This window comes from Pectinophora gossypiella, chromosome 8 (genome assembly GCF_024362695.1).
Source record: "Pectinophora gossypiella chromosome 8, ilPecGoss1.1, whole genome shotgun sequence".
NCBI classification, from domain to species: Eukaryota; Metazoa; Arthropoda; class Insecta; order Lepidoptera; family Gelechiidae; genus Pectinophora; species Pectinophora gossypiella.
This window is the reverse complement of record NC_065411.1, coordinates 14,565,445-14,589,676: the sequence shown is the minus strand read 5'-3', so window position 1 is coordinate 14,589,676 and position 24,232 is coordinate 14,565,445. Positions and strand designations below refer to the sequence as shown.

At 40.7% G+C, this 24,232-nt stretch overlaps 1 protein-coding gene across 1 annotated transcript in view; it reads right to left on the bottom strand.

Moving 5' to 3' along the window:
* Positions 1 to 2,962: 2,962 nt before the first annotated feature.
* LOC126369291 (protein tweety) overlaps positions 2,963 to 24,232 on the bottom strand; it is a 73,900-nt gene continuing 52,630 nt past the window's right edge. Inside the window, exons 3-14 of the mRNA XM_050013648.1 lie at positions 18,443 to 18,598; positions 17,718 to 17,846; positions 12,852 to 12,995; positions 12,186 to 12,398; positions 11,029 to 11,157; positions 9,956 to 10,093; positions 7,745 to 7,889; positions 6,655 to 6,800; positions 5,816 to 5,913; positions 5,000 to 5,155; positions 3,847 to 4,055; positions 2,963 to 3,221 (exon numbers count right to left, since the gene is read on the bottom strand). Coding sequence (XP_049869605.1) covers positions 3,878 to 4,055; positions 5,000 to 5,155; positions 5,816 to 5,913; positions 6,655 to 6,800; positions 7,745 to 7,889; positions 9,956 to 10,093; positions 11,029 to 11,157; positions 12,186 to 12,398; positions 12,852 to 12,995; positions 17,718 to 17,846; positions 18,443 to 18,577 — 1,611 coding nt within the window. The 5' untranslated portion in view covers positions 18,578 to 18,598 and the 3' untranslated portion in view covers positions 2,963 to 3,221; positions 3,847 to 3,877. The remainder of the gene's footprint in view (positions 3,222 to 3,846; positions 4,056 to 4,999; positions 5,156 to 5,815; positions 5,914 to 6,654; positions 6,801 to 7,744; positions 7,890 to 9,955; positions 10,094 to 11,028; positions 11,158 to 12,185; positions 12,399 to 12,851; positions 12,996 to 17,717; positions 17,847 to 18,442; positions 18,599 to 24,232) is intronic.

The following is a 24,232-nucleotide window of genomic DNA, read 5'->3' as shown; positions in this document are numbered from 1 at the left end:
AAATACAAAACTTTACGCAATACGACACAGACTGGTACCATTTCACTTACTGCTACTGTTATAAATACATTACTAAAAATATTATAAACCTTAGAAATGTGACCATGACGTGTTTAGAGATTCCGGAGAATCTGTCAAATGTATACCCATCTCTTTCTGACTTTCAATGCCGATTAGCGTGGGAGCAGGAGCGCTATAGTTCTCACGTTACTCTTAAACTATTCTAACTAAAGATTGTAGCTTAAAACACCACGTTTACAAAGAAAGGTAATGTTATTCTTTTTTTCGTTTTAATTTCGTTATATTCTCATGATCACAATTCTGCTATAATTACGTTTGTGGTGTTATAGCCAGAGCCAAACGAGCGGCAGTTTCGACTTTATTTACAAAGAATTAAGTTAAATATTTCATCGCTACCAATTCCACATTCTAACGCTGGAATGCTTATTTTAATTTACTTTTTTTATTAATATAATATATTTACAGGGTTGCCGCTATACCGACTACAAGTAGTTAAAACCTTGAGCTTACTTTACACACAACTTTATCCGAAGCGATCTAGTCCAAATGGAGATTCTAAATCAAATAATTTGCCGTCGGAAAATCTATTAAATCCGACTAATTGTTTTTTACAAAGTATTAAACACACGAGACCAGATTAAATAGGTAATATATATACAAATATTGTATAGATATACGACTACACTCAGGCTCCAAGCCGTTACTCGTACTAAGAAACACGCCAAAAAAATTGTCTACGATTTGGCATCCCTCTATACTTATCGACATGCACTATTTATCTAACGATTCACGTTATGACGTCATTAGACCGTATCTTAACCTATTGAGCGAAAACCAGGTCGAAAACGCGCAGTCTGATGAAACAGTCGAGTTGATGCACTTTACTAAAACCCTAGTCCCAAAATAATAAACCCTGACCTTGGAACCATCAACCACCATTGAAGACGGCGATACGGCTCCCCACCTATCACGTTGGTCTAACAGAAAGCTCGGTGGGGTGTGGGTACTTTGTTCATCTTGCGATGGATGTACTTCTTACTACCTCAATTGAAAATATAGACATGAACTAAAGTTTTGTTTATGAAAACTCATCCTGTAACGTTTTAGTAAAGTGCATTAATAAGATTCCATTTGCTTCCAAACAAGATACATCCAAGTGAAAATTAGTTATTCTTATTGGTCAAGTGTTAGGTTACACAGCCTTTAGTATGGACAATTTTAAATGTATAAAGTGAAGAGAAGTTTCAGAATGTTCTCACATTAATTTGCCATCTCGAAACAATGTGACGAAACGATAAATCGTACGTGAACACTGTTTCAAATGAGCAGTAATGCGGAATACTCTGAAAAAGTAATAATGTTGACAGTTCAAATATATTTTTGTTTTAATTTTGTTCAACTGTTTTTTTAATAATGTTTAACGGCTCTGGCCTAGTGGCCTTCAAGCGCCAATGTTGCCAGATTTAACTTAATAAAATACGCTAAGATGTGGCACTAAGCCGTAACTTTTGAATTATTTTTCTTTTTCCTAAATAACTGTCAACATTATCGTGTAGAATAAACTAAGTGCGCAGTGTGATTGATAGAAATAAACTAGCTTTACCATTGCGCGTTTGCAAAAAAAGTATAGGCCTCTTACACGCTCAAATGTTTTGTACAAAAACTCCACAAATATTTGTGCTAAAAATTGTAATAAAAATCCTTCAAAACGTCAATACACTAATAGTTAACGAAATAAATTAATATTTTTTTTTACATTTTGATCAATATATTAGACCAGTATTCACATAAATTACAAAGATTTGAGCAATCTTTAGTTTTGTAGCAGCCGTTCGTTTCGATTTTCATTAGTTTATGTTCGAATTTCTTAAACAATCACTCTTATCATTGCACTATGATGTAGCATAGTAAATATTCGAGTGAACACTATCGGCTCTATCCCAAAACAATGTTTAACATTTAAACGCTTTAAAAATGAATGCCAAGCAAAGTTAAACCGAATGGATCAATTATGTTCAGCTGTCATTCTTCTTATGCGGCGTCTAAGCGCTAAACATTGTTCTGTGTTTCAAACCGGTTATGTTTAATCCCAAGAGAGTTCGACAAAAGCAGATTTCAGCTTCTGTTAAGCCTTCGCGGAAATAACGACGAATAGTCTTTCTCTATGACTCTTATTACTCGTCATATAGGGGTTAACAGTTACGCTTAAATGCATATCGTGCGAAAAACATTGTACTGATTGAATTGTACTTATGTAGCGATAATTTTATGTTGCGTTTATTCTTTTTGAGGCGGCGATAGTAACATTTTCTATCAGTCTATATAAACGTATTCACAAGAAAATCCAATATATTCCGGTATAACTAGAAATATTGCAATTCTTGAGTCGTTACTTTATCGTATGAGGATTTTTTCACTGCAGATGAAATTTTAGTTTTCCTTCACTATTTAGTCTCTGTTCTATAACCCTCATCGTTGTCTGCGGACCGTTTCAAACCCCCAGAACATTCGTGATGGATTTCGACTACAAAACGCTTGGCAGTGTTTAGCACGTATTTTAAGAATTTGACAGCCAAGCAAAGTTAAAAATTAATCGTCAATTTTGTTCGGCTGTCATTCTTATTTTCAAGGACAATGACCACGGGCCGTGGACCACCGTATGACACTCAGATCGGAACATCGGCTGTAGATGTCCTATCCTCGAACGTGTCACGTGACTTGTCTAAGTGCTAAATGCGGTTTTGTGGTAACGCGTTAGAGTTCGGTAACGGCGTATAAGTCGCGGTGATCGTGCGTGGGGCGGTCGGGGCGCTCGATGCGGTCGGCGCGCTGGTCGCGGTCGGCGCGGTCCTGGCGGTCGGCGCGGTCGGGGCGGTCGGGGCGGCGGTCGCGGCGGTGCGGCGCGGCGGGCTGGGGGGCGCGGCGCGGCCGCTGCAGGCTGCGGTACTCCAGCGCGGCGGCGGACAGCGGCTGCGGCTCGGCGCGGCGCGGCGCGCGGACCGTGGCGTACTTATCTGCTGCTTGTTGCTGCGGCAGCGGCGGCTGCGGCTGCGGCTGCGGCGCCGCGAACGTGGCCAGCTGCGGCGGCGGCGGCATGGGGCGCGGGCGCGGCTGGCGCGGCCCGAACGACGCGTACTTGGGGTCGAAGCGGTTCAGCCCGCTCACGGCCCCGCCGCCGTTTCCACCGCCACCGAAAGGATCTGTAAGCGGAAGTACTGTCGTTTGGGAATTCTTGGCAGAGTAACACAGGTACATGGAGCTACACATTATATTCTTTGCAACGAATAGTGACAAATTATTAACCAATCGACTACATTCGTGTTACATAAGAGTTTACGACAGGTCAGAGACGATAAACAGGTTAAACTTTTATATACAGAGTGTTAGTGACATCGTAACGAATACTGGGAGGGGGATGATTCAGACCATGATTCTGAGTTATCAAGTAAAATATTCCGTAGCAAATTCATGTATTTTTTTGTGTTTTTCTAGATTATTTTCAATCCTATACTTTTGCGATGGAAAATTCCACTTGATAATAGATATTAACTCAGACAAATGAGCTGAATCATCCCCCTCAGTTTGGTGTTACGATGTCACTAACATCCTGTATGTATAGTACATACATACACAAATTCACGCTTATTTCCCATCGGGGTAAGCAGAGACTATCGAATTCGATCCTGACAAAGTTTTTTTGCTTCCTCCACATTCATAAATCGTTTCATACACGCACGCGGGTTCAGAGTAGATCGTACTGAACCTTTTCTGAGGACATCGTCAATATGTGTATACTAATAAGATGAAACGTAGTATTGTACATACCCGCGTTGTTGGCGCCGCCGCCGGGCCGTTCTCAGTAGAAGTCGGAGCTCTCCAGCGTCTTGCACTGCTTGCTGAGCGTGGCGTACTTGCCGTTGTGCGGCGCGCGGCCCAGCGTGTGCGCGCCCGACAGCGCGTGCGCGCCCCCGCCGCCCCCGCCTGCCCCGCCCCCCGCGCCGCGGCCCAGCGTGGCCGAGCCCGACATGCGCGACCTGCCCGACAGACTGTCCATAACATGTAGCCCGCGCAACTCTTTAACTCCACTCGACTATTGCCACTTGGAAAAGGGCTATAGATAGATATTTTTTTTAATAATTAGCATAATAATAATTAGGTAATATGTAACCTGCTGGTTACAGACATAAATATCTTATAATTAGGTAATACGTTCAAGGTTCAGACTATATAAATCGCCATGTTCTCGTGTTCAAGGTCCAAAAATAGTTTAAAAAAAACTTTTGACGAAGCCTGTGGTGGATTTAATGATGTTTTTTTTTATAAGTATTGTCGAGTTATGTATTTATTATTTTCTCCTTTTCTGATGAATGTTTAAAAAATATATTAATAAATTAATCAGAATGACAAAAAAGAATTGTATATTTCCCATTTATCATACTAGTACATTATAAGACCTACTGTAAAAGGGTCCTTCTTTTTTGAAATCGGTTAATAAATCTATGAATTTTATAGTAAATGTAGGGGGTGAAAAGCTAAACAAAATATTTTGAAATTGAATGTAGAAATAATGATAGAAATAATTATAAAAATTATCATATGATAGCATTAGTGACATTATGATGGCATCGGTGACATTATGATGGCATTCGTGACATTATGATGGCATCGGTGATATTATAATGGCATTGGTAACATTGTGATCATATGATAGCATAAGTAACATTATAATAATTATGAAACAGATAGTTGAATAGGTGACATTAAGGCCGGTAGCCATAGGCCGCAGAAAGCTTGGTGAGGTGTGGGTGGTTAGATCTTGGTGGTTCATCTTACGATGGATGTACCTTTGACTACCCCAATTGGGATTTAGTGGTGCGTTATGTCGAAAACGCGACCAAAAGGCGACCGGCCTTATAAGATGCAGCTGAAACTGCGCTGAACAAAAGGTAATGAAGAATGATCTTACGTAGTGGAGTACCTGGGCCGTTGGTCGTTGAGGTCCATGAGCTGCACGGCGGCGCTGTACGAGGGCGGCTTGCCGTTGGGCGCAGGCGCCGCGCGCGGCAGCGTGCGGGTGCTGGTGGCGGAGCCCGACGACAGGAACGGGGCCTGCTCCTCGCCCGTGCCGGAGCGTCTGCGGAGATGACCACGTGCACAGTTTAAAAAAAAAGTTAAAAATAATTTTTCAACTTAAAAACTAATTCTACTAGAGAGGAAATATGATTGGCCACCTGATACGACACGATTAATTTACGACAAACATCATAGAAGGAAAAATTGAAGGGAAGAGAGGAAGGGGTAGACCTAGGAGAACATTTATGAAACAAATAAAAGGGACGGTGCAGGTCGTGTCGTATCAGGAGGTGAAGGAGTTGTGAGACCTAAATTGTAATTTGTGATCTATTTTTGTAAGACATTCCAACACAATGTATATTGTTTACGGAATAAATGAAATTGAAATTGTTGAAAACAATTTTATAAATTCTGAAGTCGGCGCAACCAGTAACCTGCATTTTCAGGAAACCCTGAAAATACTGCACCGTGGTTACTCTTGTCTATGAAAACCATATTGTTAGTGGAACACAAAATTTGACAGACTTTCTATCTGCGCCAACTTCAGAATTTAGATTCTCCCTATTCTCACAATGTCCAATTCTCAATTTATCAATTTCTCAAATTGCCTAATTCTCAAATTGTCCAATTTGCCAACTGTCTAATTCTCAATTAATCCAATGAGGATTTTAATTTTTCATATATTATGGAGAATAAATAATTTTAAAGGTGTGATACTGACTTGGTGTTAATGTAGATCCAGGCGTGCGAGTCGACGAGCACTATGGCGGTGAACAGGAAGCCCGCCGCCACCGCCGCCAGCAGCTGGAGCGACAGCGCCTGCACACACATACATTGTTATTGTCTTTTTGACGTGATGTATTGTACATTTGCCGTAACTACTTAACCGGACAAATGGGGAGCGCTGAGAGCTCTCTACCGGTACAAAATTTAAAACAACAGGCCTGAGGGTGCCCAGTTGAGCGTAAGCGTCGACTCAGGGTGTCGACTGAGCGAATTATATTTGAAAGAATTAATCGACCCTAGTGGGTCGATAGCGATAAGCGCTGAATGAGGGAAATTGTTGACTACGCCGGTGGGGTTGGTATGGGTCCTGAAGTGTTTGTTGTCACGAGCTGATTGGCCGCCTCTACGGCTAGAGTAATTGGAACGTCAGGGTCCAATTAAGTCTTTCCATTGTTATTGTCACACACATCCTACTAATATTATGAACGCGTGAAAGTGAGGTTGTATATAATTATCGCCTCCTGAAAAATTACAATCGAAACAGATTTTTGCCAACAAAACTTCACAATAGACAAATCTAGGTAAAAAAAAATGTATGTAACGTAAAAGTAACTGAAGGAAGTTTAGGTTTTGTTGAATAAAAACACATCATATGTGTCTTTTTAAAAAAAAGCGCCTATGATGAGGTTTTCACAGTACGCTTGTGACTTTGTCACGCAAAAACTATTGAACATATTTTGATGAAAAATGTAGAGTTAGAGCGTCGCAGGCGCCGTGCGGCACTCCAGCGCCAGACAGCGACACCTAGATGTATGTGGATGTGGCGGTGCGCACCTGCAGCCCCGCGTCGCAGGCGGCGCGGGCTCCGGCCACGAAGTAGGCCCGCGCCGTGCGGCACTCCAGCGCGCCCGACAGCGACACCAGCGCGCGCTCCGCCTCGCCCGTGCCCGCGCCCAGCGCGCCCAGCGCCGGCTGCAGCCCTGGCGGATCGCGCACGACCGATTTATTACACCACACAGCATACAATAGCGTAGCATAATATAACAAAGCATAACGCCTGTTCCTATTGCGATTAACCGGAAACAAATCCCGGAAACCACGTTATATGAATTATGTATTATTATGTCGATTTTAGTAGTTTAGAGCTCGAGCCGGAATTCGAAAAAAGAATGGAAGAGAAAACATTAAATTGTATATCTGAGTGGCGAAAAGGTTCAACTTCAAAATAAAACATTAGATAGTAGGCTCATTAGCTACCAGAAATACATCCATGTATGTTTAGCGATTATTTACGGTTGAGGAGATATAACCCAGTTTGTACCTTTTTCAAGCTTATCTACTTTACTTCAGAAATCAAAACTGAAAGAGAAATCATTAAATTGTATATCTGAGTCGATTTTCTCCCGAAGTAAAGGTGGCCTAAAGGGTCACCTTCAAAATAAAACATTAGCTACCAGAAATTTCCCCATGTATGTTTAGCGATTATTTACGGTTTTGGAGATATAACCCATTTTGTTTCTTTCAAGATTGTCTACTTTATTTCAGAAATCAAAAATGAAAGAGAAATCATTAAATTGTATATCTGAGTCGATTTTCTCCCGAAGTAAGGGTGGCCTAAAGGTTCACCTTTAAAATAAAACATTAGCTACCAGAAATTTCCCCATGTATGTTTAGCAATTATTTACGGTTTAGGAGATATAACCCAGTTCGTACATTTTTCAAGATTGTCTACTTTATTTCAGAAATAATTATTTTTTTCTGGTCTTTCAATTAAACCCCCAACTTGAGAATAATATAATTATTGGCAATGCGTAGGTGCTTGTTACACAGAGCGAGAGAAAGTGACACAGTAAAAAAATTACTCACAAAATGAGTATTTTAGTTGGTGTTGCCAACACGCGTTACGTAATATAGCGTTTCATACCTGGGTCATTGAACAGTTGCGGCGCGCCCCGGGACAGTACCGCTAGGGCTTGTCTCACGGCAACCACAGCTCGCTGAGCGTTGCGTAGCTCTGCTGTTAGTACGTTCTCTCGAGACACCTTGCAGGATAGGTAGTAGTGCACCATCTGAAACGTAGCGTGTTATATATGAGAACCTGCGGCACGATGGGTGGTGATAGAGTCCCGAACCGAGGAACTCGGTGGCGCAGCGGTAAGCGCGCTCGGTCTGCGATTGTTGAAGTTAAGCAACTCGCAAGGCCGGTCATAGGATGGGTGACCACAAAAAAAATAAGTTTTCATCTCGAGCTCCTCCGTGCTTTGGAAGGCACATTAAGCCGTTGGTCCCGGCTGCATCAGCAGTCGTTAATAACCATCAATCCGCACTGGGCCCGCGTGATGGTTTAAGGCCCGATCTCTCCCTATCCATCCATAGGGAAGGCCCGTGCCCCAGCAGTGGGGACGTTAATGGGCTGATGATGATGAGAGTCCCGAAGTGCCGGCAGAGTAGTAGCAGGAGAGTAGGATGAGTAGTAATAGCGAAGGAAACAGTAAACACCAACAGGAATACACAGCTTATTAATAAGCACTTCACAAAACAAAACGAAATTATAACGATGCTATTTAAAATACAATGAAGAATTTATGATCACAACTAGTATGATGCAGCTAAGGTTGGTGGGCACGGCCAGAGCTAAGCAGTATAGATATTGCTCTTATCAAGATCGGGGATGCGATGCTTCAGCGTAGAATAAAACGAATTGTCGAATGGAATGAAAATTTCGAAATTCAAAATGATCGACGGTAAGAAGGAAAGGCCAGTATGTGCAGAGTTTGTACTCTGCTACAAACCTACACCTATACAGGGTGTTAGTGACATCATAACGTATACCGAGGGGAATGATTCAGACCATGATTCCGAGTTAATATCATCAAGTGGAATTTTCCGTCGCAAAAATCATGATTATTTTTTAGTTTTTTTTTTAATTATTTTCAATTCTATACCTTTGCGACGGAATATTCCACTTGATATAAACTCAGAATCATGGCCTGAATCAATCAATCAAAAATACTTAAAGTAACTGGAATCATCCCTTAAAAGTTTTCGTTACGATGTCACTAACACCCTGTATACCCCTTTCTCCATGCGTCATATTCCTTAGTGCGGTCGTGTCTCGTGGCCTGGATTCTGCATCACTTTCTCTCGTACGATCTTTCTCTATCTGTCTCTGTCTACGGCGGTGTGGACAGCGTTGTGCACTGAAGAGTCAAGATCGGTGCGGATCTAGTCAGACCTACGTAAAAACCTCATTTTACACAGACACTACACGTTGACGCTACCGTACACGCGCATCTGTGTGTGTGACGTATGACGCCATACGATTGAAGACTAAAGGCTTTCAGCACACCTAACGCGGGACAGTAGCAGCGCTGTTTGAATGCGGGCCCGCGCAAGTTGTAATGTAAGAAAGTCTTTGAACTAGTGTTGCCGCTCGATAGCGCCCAAAAAACGATAGTATCGATAGCTCTTTTTTGGCGATACTATTGATAAGCAACGATAGTATCGATAGTATCGATAGTTAAAAGATGAAAAACTATCGATAGTATCGATAGTTGTAAAACAAAAAACTATCAATACTATCGATAGTATCGCTCTTCGATATTGCGCAAGCTATCGATACTATCGATAGTATAGATAGTTTTTCATCTTTTAACTATCGATACTATCGATAGTATCGATACTATCGTTGCTTATCAATAGTATCGGCAAAAAAGAGCTATCGATACTATCGATAGTATCGATACTATCGATAGGCCTATCGGTTGGGTAGATGATTTTGGCTGTTTAGTAAGTAAGTAAGTAAGTAAGTATTTTTATTTCCAAAAATAACACAAATGAAAAGTTACAATAGCAGTTGATCGTACAGAGTTTTGATACAGATAGTGATTCTCTGTCCCCCAAACTAGGAAAACCTGTATTTTGGGGAGTCAGCGTTAGTTTTACTATCGATATTAAAACTATCGATTTTTCGGGAACACTACTTTGAACTGGGTGCTAACTGACCTGCTCTGTTATGATCCGCGTTTGGTTTGGCGAAGCCTTAAAGTAAAACCGACGGGAGGTAAAGCCCGGCCGCTGGTGGGGGGGGGAGAGATGGCGTTGTGTACGTATTATTTGCTTGTATGGTACTGACGTCAGTGGGCAGACGATGCGGCGCGTAGTGCGCCAGCGCGGAGGCGGGGTCCTGGCAGGCGTCGGCCGCCGCCAGCGCGCCCGCCGCCAGCACCGCGCTCGCCAGCCAGCACGCCACCAGCGCGCCCAGCGCGCCCACCTGCGACCACCGCCAGGGGTTACGGCATATACATAAACACGTATGCACTGTATTAGTGATACCCTACCGAATACTGAGGGGGATGATTCAAACCGTGATTCTGAGTTATCAAGTGGAATTTTCTTTTGAAAAATTCATGAAAATATTATTGTCTTTCTAAATTAATTTCAGCGACGGAAAATTCCACTTGATATCAACTCAGAATCATGGCATGAATCATCCCTCAAAGTTTTCGTTGCGGTGTCACTAGCACCCTGTATATACAAGAAGCATTAATATAACAATACATACTTATTAGACCAATGTCAGGACAAAGAGTTTTTTTTTTTTAATACGTAATCGGAAACATCTGTGCCCGTTTCTTTTTTAAAGGAAGCCTTTGTCGAGGGCCTAGCTGTCACAGAGGAAGGATCGAATGCCGATAACTAATCGCAAGACGAATTTGTAGACAGCAATAAAGTGTTTCTTATCTTCTTTAAGGCAAGGTTACTTAGTTTAGGGCACACCCCGAATTACCCGAATATTCCCAACACGTAAGTGCGAACGGGACAGTCCCCACGCGGTCCCCCTTACTCCTTAGAACTTACATGGCGTAAGTTTTGACTAAACTAAGACCCAGAAGGGGTGAGGTAAATGAAGCTCGGCACTCAATACGAATTGGTGCGGGACGGAGAGTTACCATTCTATAGTAACTCTCCGTCAGTATTATTCTTTATTCCATGGTTAGGGTGTTCAGTGTACGAATATTATAATCTCTACCGAAGGTGTGCTCGGAATAGTTTAAAGTGACATTTCGCGCGTACTCTTCTCTCGGCATTGTATGGTGACGGGACGTCATTATGGTGATCCATCACATATAAATGTATAAACGGCACCACCGTAGCACCAGCTGGCCATGCCTTGTCTCCACAGCCCGTGCTGTAGAATGTACTTACACAGAGCAGCAGCAGCGCGCGGCGGCTGCGGCGTGCGGCGGCGGCCAGCAGCGCGACGCACACGGCGCCGCCGCAGCACCAGCCCGCCATGCCGCCCGCCCAGCGCGCCGCCTCCCACACCCACGCACGCTGCAAACGTACCATGAGACCATTTAGTTCCCGCTACAAAGGCCCATACGAAAAAAACATGAAAGATATTTTTGTTAACGCCATCTATCGTATTAATTGGGAACAACCGGAATGTATCGAACAGTTGTGCAAGTTAGTAGCGCTCTCTAGTGAGTAAACGCGGGACTGCATGGAATCGATCAGGATAAATCGGTAGTTCAGGAGGCGAAGACGCGCTTGTTGTGTGGACGCAACGTGATCGTGATGCAGGTTTTGATGGTTTAGTAACTTGGGTGGCCTTAAGGGGTGGTGTCCTTAAGGGAGTCTCTACGTATCAGTTGGTGTGTGTAAATTAGAGTTCATAAATGAAATCACTGAACCAGTTCCATTGTCTTTTTAATAAACACCAATAGTAAATTTAAGGAAAACTAAGACTGATACAAATTTCCCAAATACAGGGTGTTAGTGACATCGTAACGAAAACTTTGAGGGATGATTCAGGGCATGATTCTGAGTTGATATCAAGTGGAATTTTCCGTCGCAAAAGTATGGAACGAAAATTCCACTTAATATCAACTCAGAATCATGGTCTGAATCATCCCCCTCAGTATTCGTTACGGTGTCTCTAACACCCATACCTACTTGTATGGCTACCTGTATGTACTGGTAAGGGGCGCAAGTGACATCGTAACGAATACTGAGGGGGCTGATTTAGCTCAGTATTCTGAGTTAATATCTAGTGGAAATTTCGATCGCAAAAGTATAGAATTAAAAATATTAAAAAAAAATAAAAAAAAACATGAATTTTGCGACGGAAAATTCCACTTGATATTAACTCAGAATCATGGTCTGAATCATCCACCTCAGTATTCGTTACGATGTCACTAACACCCTGTATACATCGTGCGTTCTATCAGAAAAGCCAATTAGGAGGTGTGTTGCTCCGTTGCCCGGACCGTAGAGACTGCGCTAGCTGTGCGCTAGCGCTGTGTCAGCAACACCTACAATGGAAATCCAATGCCATCTGCGACAAGTCCACGTGCACCCACCTTCATGAAGGCGTCGAGGTTCAGCGTGGCCAGCGGACGGCGCAGGTTGTCGGCGGCGCCGGCGGCCGCGCTGGCGTTGTTGCGCAGCGCGGACAGCGCGCGCAGCAGCGTGCCCAGCGCCGTCTGGTTGGCCACCGGCGCGTCCAGCGCGTCCGCCAGCCGCGCCAGCGGGGCCCGCGCGCGCGACCCCATCGCCTCCTCCAGGATGCTCGACTGACAAACCATTATAACACATCATACCAGGTTCTTACTGCATCAACCTCTTGCGGAGAGATTTCCAGACACAATAGTTGGTCGGTCTAATCAAAAAAAAAAAACCTGGAAAATAATTTACTATAATTTATGAATTGAAATCTATATGAGGATACTACTTTCTGCATTATAATAACCCTGAAAACAGGATTGCTGCGGTTAGATATCCACCTCACAACACACAGCACTTATTTGACTTTTAAAATCATTATGCCGACGTCGCACTAAGCACGAGATACCGCCATAAAAAAATTGTGTTACAGTAAGTACGGGAAGACATTGGAGTGCCGGCTTTTCTAGACGCAACAACTCCACCAGCCCACGCTGGAGTAGCGTGGTGAAGTAAACGAGGGGTGGGGGAGCACCCAGCTTTTGTGCCCAGCTCAGTGGCACGTATGTTGTATGTGATGTTACCTGATTTTTAACAGTGTTAACGAGCGCGGCGAGCTGGTTCCCAGCCTGGATGCTCTGCAGCATAGCATTGTGCAGGTCGTCGTTGCCAAACAGACCCACGCCGATCGCGCCGCAACACAGGACAGACAGGATCATCAGCGTTATCTGGAAACGACAATATCAAGGGAATGTAGAGATTGCCAAATGACTTCCACCAAGCCGGTATAACACTGTTTATTCATTGATGAACGATTGATGAATGTCGAGGAAGCAATAGAAAGTGTGTTAGGATCGAAGCAAATGGAATTCCATAGTCTCTGCTTACCCCGGCGGGAAATAGGCGTGAGTTTACGTATGTTTATGTATGCGACGTTATAATCCAACGAGAAATCGTAAATAGCTAATAACACAAGATGCAACAAAACGAGATAATTATTATGAAGTTCTTATTCAAAATTGTTGACACATACTTCCCAGAAGACATTTTGATGCAATTAATCTAATAATTAATGACTAAAACAGTTTCAAAGTAATTAACTGGCTATAAACATTCCAGTAGGTTTTTAATTCTGACAAATATACATTCATTATTAGGGTTCGTACACACCGAGCACGATTTATAACTGAACGTGTGTCCACTAGCGATGTAGATGACGGGATGTTTATCTTGCCAAATATTTTACGAGATACCGTAAATTTCGAGTCGAGTTTTTTTTTCTTTTTCAAAATTGGCTTACAAAGTTAGCGCTTTTTGAACGTCAAAAATTAAATTACATATTATGTAACTAGCTGTAAAACTACTACCACATCGGAATCTGTAAACGCTGAGGGAAAGACGTGGCCAGAAAACCTCCCAAAACAGGGCCCTAGTCCTATTGTTTCATGTTTTCCTTTCTTTTTTTTTAAATCCAGTTTGTATTACATAACTTATAAACTTAAATACAATGGTATTCCAATTACAGTCGGTGGATGGAAAGTGAAAAATAAAGAGTTTATGTGACTTTATCACAGAAACAGTGTTTTATTGCATTCCCTAGTGCCAAAGCACTACTGTGATACTGACAGTGTGCCGAAATGTGCTCGGTGTATACCAGGACTGATATATTAAAGTGCCTCCCGGCGTGATGTTCACATCATGCCACATGTTGACTGTTGATATCGTAAACTTGGAGATTACATTCACAGATCGTTTATATTGAAGTTACTCTTCTTTTAATGGGAATTTTTACTTTAGTAATTATTTACTTTTGTAATTTCTTTTACTGGCGTGAGACATGGTTTGTCCGAAAAGACACGACCGGAAAACTCCAAGTATTTGGTAGTAAGTGCTTCCAGCAATTATTAAAGGTCTTCTGGCCTAAAACTTTTACTAACACAGAACTGTGGAAATTGACTGGGCAAAATACTGTGGAGGCTGATATCCGCAAATGGAAATGACGGTAGATTGGTAATGTTCTTAGAAGACCTATAGAATACCCGTCCCGGCGAGCTTTGGTCTGACGTGCACAAAACGGCCTATGAGACTGGGCTCCGTTAACCGAGAATTAAAAACTCTCGGCATGTCATGGGTGTGAATATACTTGGTTGGTCGGTTGATCGTGGTCTGCATGCGAGCATAGTGCGTGTCTCGCGGGGGGCCCAATTTTTTTTATTTATTTATTTTTTAAAACCCGGTCTACAAATGAAACCTTCCCCGAACGCTCCCCGGATGCCCTCTAAACTAGGACAAATCCGGGAAAACCCGGACGGATGGCAACCCTACATGGGAGCAAGCTACAGAGGCTACAGAGGCTACAAAAGATCGCGGTGAGTGGAAATCTGCTGTTCGAGCCCTACATCCCAACAGGGGATAACAGGATTACAAGAAGAAGAAGAAGTACTTTTTTATATAAATAATTGAATCGGAAACATTGATAAAATACATACAGGGTGTTAGTGGCATCGTAACGAAAACTTTGAGGGGTGATTGAGGCCATGATTCTGAGTTGATATCAAGTGGAATTTTCCGTCGCAAAAGTATCGAACTGAAAATAATTAAAAAAAAAACACTAAAATTTTCATGAATATTCGGACTGAAAATTCCACTTGATATCAACTCAGAATCATAGTCTGAACCATCCCCTTCAGTATTCGTTACGATGTCACTAACACCCATACCTACTTGTATGACTACCGTATGTACTTGTGCGGGGTGTAAGTGACGTCATAACGAATATTGAGGGGGATGATTTAGCTGATTACTCTGAATTAATATCAAGTGGAATTTCCCATCGCAAAAGTATAGAATTGAAAATAATTTTAAAAATATAAAAACAATTGTGAATTTTGCGACGAAAAATTCCACTTGATATTAACTCAGAATCATGGTCTGAATCATCCCCCTGAGTATTCGTTACGATGTCACTAACACCCTGTATATACATACACTAGCTTTTGCCCGAGACTTCGTCCGCGTGGAAGGATTTTTCCCGCTAATTCCCGTTCCCGTGGGAATTCCGGTAATTCCTTTCTTAGTGCACCTCTACGGTACCTAAGCTACGTCCCTTCCAAATTTCAAGTGCCTACGTTTAGCCGTTTAGGCTGTGCGTTGATATGTCAGTCAGTCAGTTTCTCCTTTTATATATTTAGATACATAAACTCACGCCCGTATTCCCCGAAGGGGTGGGCAGAACTACAAATAAGCAAGAAACTATTAGGCAGCCTGATATGGTGGATAATGATAAACCGTATGATGATAGGCGATCAGCCTATCGCTCTTACAGATAATCCATCATGTTCGACAGGACGCTGTCCCTAAATATAACAGGGGATAACAGGATTACAAGAAGAAGAAGAAGTACTTTTTTATATAAATAATTGAAGCTGAAACATTGATTAAATATATTTTTTGCATAATTATGTTTTTCCTTTCATCGATCGATATCGACTCAACATTATATTACGTGACATCCTTAAGAAGCCATACGTCAAGCGCGTGTCCTAGTGACTTCCCTTTAGTCCTGTATCGATTACCTAGGGCGTAACGTAAAACCCAAACTGACTCATCGTTATTGTGCTCACAACAAACATGTTATCGCAATTTATATTACCCACTTTTATATAGTTAAAACCCTTGAAAAATTAAATTTAAAATTTTTAAAAAACCCCTGACCACAAAAGTACTCAATTATTATGACAAAAGGTTAAAAATGCTAAACCCTATAAAAAGCAAAACATAACTTATCCCACATACGCTTGCAACATTCCTATCACACTTAACAAAAGACCTGATAACCTTGAAGACCTGAACCAATTTCCCCCAAACATAGCTAAGAACACTCGCGACTGATATACCTTTCAAACAAAAAAAAAAACACATAAACATTTACACACACACACAGACACGTCAAACTTCCTCGTCGTTTTTGCGTCGGGGGTTAAAAAAGAAAAAAGCATAAAGTCCTGGCAACCCTGGGGATTTTTTAAATTCTTATCAAATTCGTTCTTACAACCGTTTTCGTTTTTGTCGGCTACTTGACAACCTAGTCAAAATAGAGACTTTTTACGAAACATCAAAACGAAAGTTTTCTTTGGAGTTTGTATGGAAATACCTACTGTCCTGTGGCGTCACCGATATAAGCGGTCAAACGTCGTACTCATTGTTACTTAATTTATAAACAAAATTCGATAATAAGTCGAAAAGTAAAATTAGATTGATTTTCGATCATCTTAGACTGGCTTCTATTTCTAGATTAGTATAATACCCTATTAGGTGAGCTCTCTTCCACTTTCATTTGAACCATTATTTACGGGCCGACGTGTATATACGTATTGATTCACTTCTGTAGACAGGGGGGAATGAAAAATAATGCCTACATCTGCTGATCCTCCCGAGTAAATCGTAAAACTCGAGTATATCTGATGGACTACATTAGACTTTCAATACCAAGTGTAACTATTGCACAGCCAGGCTGCGTAAGTACGAGCGAAACACAGAGTCCAGATGCGTTTCTATCTTTCTCCTTAGCGATATACGGCCATTTAAACTAAACTGAGACCCAGAGGGAGTGATATAAATCTAACTTGGAGCAGAGAGTTACCTTTCTATGCGCATTATTACCTATTCTTCTTTTTATAATAATATACCTTCCCATTCCTCAACTTTCTACTCCAAGTCTTTCACGGTGCAAGCTGTCCGTTTGTGGAATTCTCTGCCTGAAAGCATTAGGAGAGCTTCGTCATTGGAGTCCTTTAAAGGGCAAGTCAAGGCGCATTTTCTTACCTCTATTTCCTCTTCATCTTCATAATCTATCTACTCCTTTTCTTCCATAGTATATGTAGTAGTTTAAGTAGTGATATTTATTTATTATAACAATTATAATTATGTGTATTAGGTATTATTATGTAGATTATGTAATCGAAAGTGTATTTTTTATATGTACAAGTATTCCCATGCTGCACTATCCCGCTATATTACATAATATTCAATATCTCCTATACTTAAAGGTTGCCTGGAAGAGATTGCTACTTAGCAATAAGGCCGCCTATTGTACTAATTCTATTTCTCTTTTGTTTTGTATTTTGTTTTTTCCTGTTTGTGCAATAAAGTATTTGTTATGTTATGTTATGGGCTAGCGTTTGACCACAACCTCACCTGATGGTAAGTGACAATGTTGTCTAGGGTGGATCATGCTTACCTAGCAATAGCCTATTCAAAGACTCCCAGATTATAACGAAAACAGACGCCGCCGGCAGGAATTTCCAATCTTTCGCTGTTCGCATCAAAAAGGAAGAGGCGAAACGTTTAGTGCGCTAACCTAGCATAGGTTAGTTAGGACCTAAAGTTCCGTTACGTTGTTACTTAGCGAGTTACCTTGTTAATTCGTCTAGGTTATAAGTATGTATTACCTTTAAAGCAGTGATACTGCGTGGCGGGCGCTGCTTCCTGTCGCAGCATCTCGTCAGCAGGTAGATGAGGAGGATGGTCAACGTGAGGATCAGCCACGCGCCCGGGATAGATCCGATTATGCCCAGGCTCTGGAAACAGAAACGGCAAGTATTAATAATTATGGATTGTGAGGTGGATTACCAACCTCATCAACCGTGGTGTCAGATTTACTATTGAGCCGCCAAAGGCTCCTGACATGACTCATGTAACGACTACGTACTACAGTAAGTAGTAAACGAGACCAACTGCTTAACGTGCTTTCCGCAGCACGGAACGTCTTACACAACAATCAGGTGATCAGCCTATAATGTCCTAACCAAACTAGGAATCACAAAAATCACCTTGTGATGTCCCCACCGGGATTCGAACCGGGGGCCTCAATATACTCAATATTCTTTATTTACATACTATGATGGTGTACAAGTTTATAAGTTACGCACAACAAAATAGAAGTACAAGAGAGAAGGAGGCTTTTCAAATTATAACATCAGTATTATTAAGGTATTCACTAGTGCTGTAGTAACATCCTCCGGATCGTGATGCCAACGCTCAACTGGACCAGGGAGGTCGTTAGTATGTCTGGTGGACTACATTAGACTTTCAATACCAAGTGTAGCCTAGTCAGTCAGTCTAGTCAGTCTAACTGCCTGACTGGCTATCGTTACCGATTGGATGTCTGACGTACCTCGAGGTAGACCGGCGAGTCAGGTGCGAAGGTGTCGTTGACGCGGTGCAGCGTCACGTTGATGTGCGGCAGCGCGTGCAGCAGCCGCGAGAGACGCGGCGGCGTGAACTCGTCCGAGACGCCTGACGCGCCCATCGCGACCTCACTGTATCACACCTGGAAACAACATACAATACAATACAAATTACAATACAAAAAGCTTTATTGCACATATAAACACAACATTGAAAACAATTACAAAAGTGACAAGATAAGCACAATCGCAATTTGGTCGTGTACCTACTAGGTTCAAAATAAATTATTATGATTACTAAATATATGCATTTCTTTTTTGACGTGACTTATGATTTTTAAAAACGCATTCGAAATATGTCGTTGGCGTTTCCACCCTGGATCTTGAATTCTTGACCTTGCCACTTCATGTCTCTGACTTGTACCCAAATAACATTTAGCAAATGTTTGCAACTTTTTAATGTTTCCGATCACTATTTAGTTACAATATGTTTGCTCCTTAAGTTGAACTTTTTAAATTAAACCAGTAGAATAACAAAATCGACGTCACAAATTGTATATTAAGTCGAATACTAATATCACAAAAACTTAATCGAAATTGAAACTGAGAGGTTAAAAAGGCCGCATTGATACAATAATTCATCTAAAAAAGCAATATTGCCTTTTGACACTATTAAATGCGCAATTATCAAATTGAAATTTGGCTTTTTAGATGACTTCTTCAATGTGGCTTTTTAGACCCCCCTGCTCCTTCCTTCTAAAAGCATCGTACGTAAATTAATAGATACTTAATTCTTTGAACGTCTAAATTATCTACTCTTCTTCCCATTGAGACTATTCAAGGATCTTTAATGACCCAATTTTTAAATTGTCAAGGTCAAGAGTCCCTGTCTGAGAGCCCATAACAGCATTTAACAATGTTTTAAGCTGAAATCCGACTATAATTTTCCCACATCGTAGACGCTGTCAGAATTCTCAGTTTTGTATGGAATTGTAATCACTGTCACAGAACTGATAACGTCATATTTTGCTTTGTGAATAATTCAGATGTTGTCATCAGAAGAATTCGGCGCGTAATAACACTGGTTGATATCCGATTTTTTTAAATTAAGATAATAAAAATCTACGGCGATACGGCTCACCACCTATCACGTTGGTCTAACAGAAATCTCGGTGAAGTGTGGGTACTTAGTTAATCCTGCGATGGATGTACCTCTAACTACCCCAGTTGGGTTAGTCGTAAGCTTTTGTGTTGCAAAACAAAAATGCTCCTACGTTTATAATATACTACGGAACTACCTAATAGATCTCATTCTTCAAATGGCAGTCGTACTACAAACATACTTTACGTAATAGATCAAAGATCAAGTATGCATTATTGATTTCATGGTGATTTATAATAATGATCTGTCTGACTCACTTATCGATGAGTGCATCACAATGGATTGAGTTGAATATTTATATCAGTGATCAAATCGTATGCTTAAAGTACATAGTGGCTTCGATACAACTAGGTAGTTATTGACAGCAAGAAAAAGAAAATACAATAAACAAAACTTTATTGCAATGAACGATCATACAAAAAGAAAAGAAATGTATGAAATCTAATGTTATAGTAATCTATTACGAAAATTACCTACTTGAATTTATATCGTAATAATTTAAATACAGACAAGACAGAAAACTATTTATTTTTCGAAACTTCTTTACATAGAAATCAAGAACAGAAATAACAGAGCAACAAAGTCTACTGGAAGAGACTTCTATAAGAAATAAACTGAACTGTTTATCAGTTTTGCGTGTAATCAATCAACTTGTCTTTATGTCTTTGTTTCTGTGTTCAATAAACTATTGATAAAATATAGTTTAAGGAGGAGTTTGAAGACTTTTATTTTACTTGAGATATTTAATTTATGGTAATTTGCTAAAATATAACAACACAAATAGATACAATCTCACGCCTATTTCCCACCGGGGTAAGCAGAGACTATGGAATTACATTTGCTTCGATCCTGACATTCTTCTCTTGCTTCCTCCACATTCATCAATCGTTTAAGACACGCACGCCGGTTCAGTGTAGATCGTACTGAACCTTTTCTAAGGACATCTCCAATTTCTCTTAAAATAAAACACAATATAATATCTAAACATTGGAGAGTCTATAGAAGCCTATGTCCAGCAGTAGACGAGCTCAGGCTGTGGACGATAATGATATTTAAACATATCGTCACTGGAAAGGCAAAATTACGTAAGCGCCAAAAGGCCATTTCGAGAAAAAGCCGTTTAAAGTTTCATTTTTTCGTTTTTTTATCATAACTTTTTACCCAATTATCCAATTTAGATGATGTCAATGTAAGGTTACATTGTTTTTTAATTTTCTATGTCCAGCAATACATATCATAACAGTTGGATTGCTATTTTAGGATATAGTGGCGCTTACGTAAAAATGACTTCAGTTTACAGTAAAGCAAATTTACTTAACCGCCATCTGGTTAAAATATTATTTGGAAGCAAAATTACTTACAGCTCTTACGACAATGCATACGAGAACGACAATATTTCTTTATATATAATAATACTGTAATGTTAGCGGAGTAAAAGTTACTGTAACGACTTTTACACATCTGCTTTCATTATGTGAAAATTGCCTAAAAAGTGATCGATTGATTATGTCAGTTCACCAAAGATTCTTTAAAGTAAGTTTTTGTAATATCTTACATGGGTAAAAAGACGTAAGAGACAAATAATTATTCTTAATACCTCCTTAAATTACTTATTACTTCAATTGATTTATAAAAATAGCTATTAAAATACTGAAGTGCCAGAAATAAAGTTTCATAAAATATAAATAATAGCGTACAACCCGTTATCTGTTTGTAAAAGTTTCTTTTTAACACTTTCAAAGACAGAACGTATACGGACGTTCCGATTCCAAGGTGTCATACTACCTATTATGAACCACCAATGACCCATGGTCTCTGTCCGTGAAAGGGTTAAACGGTTTTATTTAGCTAAACCCGTACGGTATATTTGTATCAAAATTAGATATTGCAATTTAAGTACCTTCCTGTTGTCAGATTGATCTGATATTTGGTACGCACCTTTAATTCCGATGTCAATACAATATAATAAAATCAATAACATTATAAATCTAAGATGGCAGCCGGTACATAATGGGGGATTACATATTTTTCCAAACCCCTCAATATGGGTATCAAATGAAATAGCTACACAAGTAGAATACTGTGATTAAGTCAAAATTTAAAATCCAAGATGGCCGCCGTTCCAAAATAGCGTACTAGGTACATATTTTTCCACAACCCCCTCAATATGGGTATCAAATGATAGGACTACACTAGTAGAATACTGTCATTATGTCAAAATTTCAAATCCAAGATGGACGATATTACAAAATGACTGAAAGAAGGATGTTGCCCTTAATTTTGTCATTGGCATCCACCGTCCATAATATGCAGGGCAGCACAGTGGATCGCTGGGTAATGATGCCGCCGACGAACTGGCAAGGAGAGGATCAGACACCAGGGTATATGGACCCGAAACAATCCTGCCGATACCTTTCAGTCAGTTACGCTCGTGGGTAAGGGACCATACCCAGCAACTACACAACGACAGATGAGCACAGCTGCCCACATGCAGACAGTCGAAGGATATCATGTCTATGATATCCAATTCACTCGCCGACTGCTTCGCTTAAACCGCAATGACCTCCGAATAGTAGTGGGCAGTATAACGGGTCACTGCCCACTCAACAAGCACCTATTTAACTTAGGGATATCGGACAGCCCACTTTGCAGAGGCTGTCTGGACGCAGAAGAAACTGCCCCCCATGTAATCCTGGAATGCACGGGAGTGTCAGCACAACGGTTAAAAATCCTCAAAGGAATGGGGTCGCTCCGCAAAGCCTGTGAAATCCCCAGGAGGCTTCTGAGCTTCTGGAAGGAGATAGGTTGGCTTACGTAGTCAACAATTACACGCATAATGGGCCACCTTAGAGTCTAAATGCGGAAAACAGAGCCCACTAACATAACATATGCAGGGCAGCACAGTCGACCATGCAGTAGTATATTTGGGCTCAAAATTGTTTGAATTAGGACAAGCATACGTGGCTCTAAATCGAGTCAAGTCTCTGGAAGGGTTAAGTCTTTTTAATTCCTCAATAATTTCTAATTCCTCAATAATTCCCCTTATTGTTTTTCAGAGTATTTACCACGAAGTTTAATACACTTTTCCATTCGCTCGAACCAGGTATTATTTAACATTTATTTCACTCCAAAGTAGAGGTGTTCAAAATGGCTGACTTGAAAGCGTTGGCCGCTTCTTCACCGCTCTGGAACCTTTGACCGCGAAGAGTTTCTTTTTTAATTTTAGGAAATGTAAAGAAATCATTGGAGCTTAGGTCAGGACTGTATGGAGGATGGTCAAGAATTTCTACGTTTTCCTGCTGCAAATAATCGTTTGACGAGCGGTGTGTGAGCTTGCGTTGTCATGGTGCAGCATCCTGCACCCCTGCGCATCATCATGCGTCGCTTTGGGTTAGATTTTCGAAGTTCGGCGATGACTTGTGGTAAACAAATTGTGGTATACCAATCCGCATTAACCGTCCTACGATCTTCAAGTGCAATTGTCGCAACATGACCGATTTTCTCCACGAAGGTAGCCACCATCTTCTTTGAAGTGCTTCGAGAGCGAACAACTTTAGTCGGCTTTGACTCGTTTTGGAAGACCCAAACTGTGGATTGTTGTTTGGAATCAGGATAATAGCATAAATCCTAGATTCGTCACCACTGATGATGTCGTACACGTGATTTGACTCTCCTCGGTTGAACCTCTGAAGAGTTTTCTTACACCATCTGACGCGGGCTTCCTTATGATCGTCAGAAAATGCGGGATGCAACGGCAAACTAGTTTTCTCACACCAAGTGCCTCATGCAATATCGTTTAAATGGTTGTCCCTGAAATTTTAACTCTTTGAAACACTGAAGTCGCGGTAGGCCTCTTCGAAAGTTATAGAAAATTTTTCTTTGTAAGATTCATTTTCGGACGTGACCTGACAGATTCAAACCAACGCTGTGACTAAACAATTGCATTAATCCTAATGCTTTCAATTGTTTTGATATTTGAAATTCCAACAAATTTGAATTTTGAGTTCTCAATTCAAAATTGGCGCTAAATATGCAAACGACAGAACTTAAAAAGTATAACAAAGTCGCTTTTTCTGTCCCTGTATCCCTATGTACGCTTAAATCTTTAAAATTGCACAACGGATTTTGATGCAATTTTCTTTAGTAGATAGAGTGATTCAAGAGGAAAGTTTATAGGTATGTATAATAACATCCAATAAATAGTGTAGAAATACTGTTATTTTTGAGGATTTTAATGTGATGTCGTAAATAATTTCATTTTTCCTCAGCATTACATCCGAGCGAAGCCGGGCGGGTCGCTAATAAATTATAAAATCAATTCTAAAATAGTTTTACTTTTAGATCTATTGTTAAAAAATAACTTCCTGGGAAACTTACTGCTAGCCCACAAACTTGCTTAATAACAGCATAAAAATGCGAAGGCAAATTTACGTACACGCCTTACTTATTCTAAATACTGTAAGTCAAAATTACTTATTCGCCATTCACTGCATAAACATGCTAAGACATTTTTTTCTTATACGCCTTACTTATTTTAAAAGCTGTAAATAAAAATGACTTATACATAGTTTATTTTTTATTTTCAGTAGTCCAAAATTACTAATAAAATGATACT